Raw genomic sequence first — 3,346 nt, forward strand, 5'->3', positions numbered from 1 at the left:
TCATCTCTCATCGTCAGAATTTTGATGATAACTAATGAAACGTCCGACAAGGATGTTATATATCTGATGTCACTTCCATGTTGAATGGTCGTCGAGGAGCAATCAAAACATCTGTTGGAAATCCGACAAAAATCTGCCGATATTTGTGGTGACGGGTGCAAATATAGCCATCATCGGAGGAGTTCACAATATCGTCAGACTACCAACGCCAACGACGAGTTTTTGACGGTAAAGTTGGTCAGAAGTCCAACATTTGGTCATCGTAAATCCAACAATTAGCTATCAGAAATTAGGTCCAAATGTACTAGTGAATGTTTCCCGTGGGGATTTCCATGCCCAGCCTACTGCTATAGCATGATGCAGACTGTTTCTTGGACTGGCTGGACATGTAGCTTGCTCATTCTGTGGTGGTTACGTCCTTCGGCAATGAATGCATTTTGACCACCCAAGAGCTCCGTGCTCTCATGTTGGGCTTGGAGGAATGTAAAATTTTGTTCCTGTGTGTTCTTCTTGGCAATGCGGTAGCTGAGTTACACCAAGGCTTTGAGGATCACACCCATGGCAGAGGACTCGTCATTGCAGAGTGGGTGCCTCAGTTGCATATCTTGAACCATCCTTCCACTAGAGCATATCTTTCACATTGTGGGTGGAATTCTGTGATTGAAGGCCTGAGGTTTGGACAACCTTTTGTTTCTCTTCCAATCCACTATGAGCAGGGCATAACTGCAAGACTAATTGATGAAGATTTGAAGTTAGGAGTGGAGGTGAGAAGAAATGAGGAGGATGGTTCTTTCACTAAGGAGGACGTAGCTAAAGCTGTAAGAGTTGTGATGCTGGAGGAAGAAGGAAAGCGGATCAAATCCAATGTTGAGGAAATTAGTAGGGTGGTGACCAATAATGATTTACAAGTCCGTTGAACAAACATCAGCAACTTTGTCTCTGCACTCAAGGACAAAGCCCCCAGCAAACAAACTGTTTGATAAATATGTCTATGTTTATATCTATATCCATATTTATATTTCTAGGTGTTTGTGTTATTGTATTCCTTTTAGTGCTTTCAAATGGTTTAACTATTTGTTGGACTATTAGGGTTTAGTCTAATAAAGTCACCTTAGTGACTTGCAATTTTTCATTAGTTTATTAAAGTTTTTATTAAATAATTCATTACTTTCTTGTAGGTTGGTTATTCAAGAAGTTATATTGGAGAGGTTTTGATAAATCTATAATGTAATACATTGAAAATCAACTTTCAATAATGTCATTGTCATTTTATATTTAAAATTGTGTAAATGTAAATGCTTGTTGATTTTTACAATACTTTTTTATCAAGTAACTTTCATATCACTCAATAATTTCAAAGTCAACAAAATTACTTATTTGATTTGTCATGTATAAAAAAATATTGACATAGGAAGGTTTCAGTTTTATTTTTTTTAATGAAAAATAGGTAGAATTTAGATTTTTCTTAATTAGTTGTTAGATTTTGTTTGGTTTTTCACTTACTGACAAATCTATTTGCAATTTATACTGGGATAAATTTTGTGTAATGGAACAAAAGGGAACTTGAATATTAAGTTGTTTCTTAGTGTTTTTATCGTTCCTATGAATCACGCTCTTCGCATGGAGGGTATGCTACTCATGGGTATATTGGACCTCTCCTAGATTTTGTTTGGTTTTTCACTTACTAATAAATCTATTTGCAATTTATATTGGGAAATTTTCTGTGTAGTGGAACAAAGGGGAACCTGAATATTAAGTTGTTTCTTAGTGTTTTTGTTGTAATTTTTATGACAAAACATGTATTAAATTTGGGGATATGTAGCAAGAATTATTTTTGCATGGAGGTGCCAAAAAAGATGTCAAAATGCATCAAATCAACTTTTTTGTTAAAATCATAAGAAATATTGACCTTTTATTACTCTTTGGCGGATACTTGTGCTTTATTCCAAAACCCTACTTTTACAACTAGTTCCTATATGTACAAATACAAATTCTACTAATAGAGCCTTGAAAATCCATTAGAGAATTCAATTTTCAAGTCAGAAAAGTAGATATACTAATTTCTATTTTCATAACTTAGATCTAAAATGAAGTTGGGGCTTTAGATAATAATATAATATAAAAATTTTTATACCTTTTCAATTTTCTTGATTTGAATTATGGTGTTCATAATAGCATAATTAATTCATTGATAATTTTAATAAATTTATTGAAGACTCTTGGGCTTTGGAAGAGGACTAAATTCTTCAACTATATTCGAAGTTGTCTTAGAAATTTCATTAGTTTCAAAGGCATTATATGATTCATTATTATCTATGTCCACTTCTCTAAAAAGTAATCTCAATATTAACTCGTAGTTCAACACAATTTCTTATCTTATATCACTTCAAAATAATGAACATTAAAACTCATTAGTCAAATATAATATATTACATGTTTAGGATTCCAATAAAATATAACCCAATGCTAATATTTTGTGTCTCTTCTCAATTAGTAACTAAATGTTGTCTTCTTGTACCTCCTAAGGCTTAAATTATTTGTATCCATCATTATATTTTAATATATATTTTACATAGTCTTATTATAGAATATTTTCATCATATGGTGTACACATGTGTATCTAATTATAATAAACACAAGGGGGTTGACTAAAGTAGACTACCCATTAACATTTTTTATTTTTTCAAGTTTTCTTTAAATTAATTTTATTTGTGAGAAAATTATTCAAGATGCCAATGTCATTTGAATCAATAGTTGGTATAATATAAAAATTTCCTAACAAAGCCAGATAAACTGAATCAATTTCTCTCTAGTATATATGCCCTATATAAACACACCATTTCTACTTATTTGTTGTTTATATCCATGATATGACATTAGTTGATGTGCTCTAATGCCTTTGTCTAGTTACTTTCTCCATATTTTCTTGATTATTTTTTATTTTAAATCAAGGCTTATAAATTACATTTTAAGACTATAGGTTATTCAACACCTCAAATAGGCCTTATAGTCCTAGAATTATGTCAAAGAAGGTACATCAACCTATACTAATTTTAGTAATCAATATATGTTAAAAAAATTATTTGGAACTAATTACATGTTGATTAAATGAGGTTTGATCTATTCATCCTTTACATATGTATGTAGTGTCATGTCTTGGGAAATCCATACTAGTAGTATGAATCAAATAATCTATAGTATATTAATTTTTAGTTATTTCTTCATAGGCTTCTTGTCATTATGACATATAGTCATAGCATGATCATCCTGATCTTATTCTTGGGTGATAGATTGTTCTTTATGGAGAAGATTTACTAGCTTCTCAAATATGGGCGTCATCTTAATG

At 31.5% G+C, this 3,346-nt stretch overlaps 1 protein-coding gene across 1 annotated transcript; it reads left to right on the top strand.

Annotated features, from left to right (window-relative positions):
• Window positions 1-84: 84 nt before the first annotated feature.
• LOC131860074 (putative UDP-rhamnose:rhamnosyltransferase 1) lies at window positions 85-917 on the top strand. The gene is made up of 2 exons (XM_059214430.1): window positions 85-228; window positions 393-917. Exons 1-2 carry the CDS (start codon window positions 85-87, stop codon window positions 915-917), a joined length of 669 nt encoding a protein of 222 aa, XP_059070413.1.
• Window positions 918-3,346: the final 2,429 nt, after the last annotated feature.

This window comes from Cryptomeria japonica, chromosome 11 (assembly GCF_030272615.1).
Source record: "Cryptomeria japonica chromosome 11, Sugi_1.0, whole genome shotgun sequence".
Classification (NCBI taxonomy): domain Eukaryota; kingdom Viridiplantae; phylum Streptophyta; class Pinopsida; order Cupressales; family Cupressaceae; genus Cryptomeria; species Cryptomeria japonica.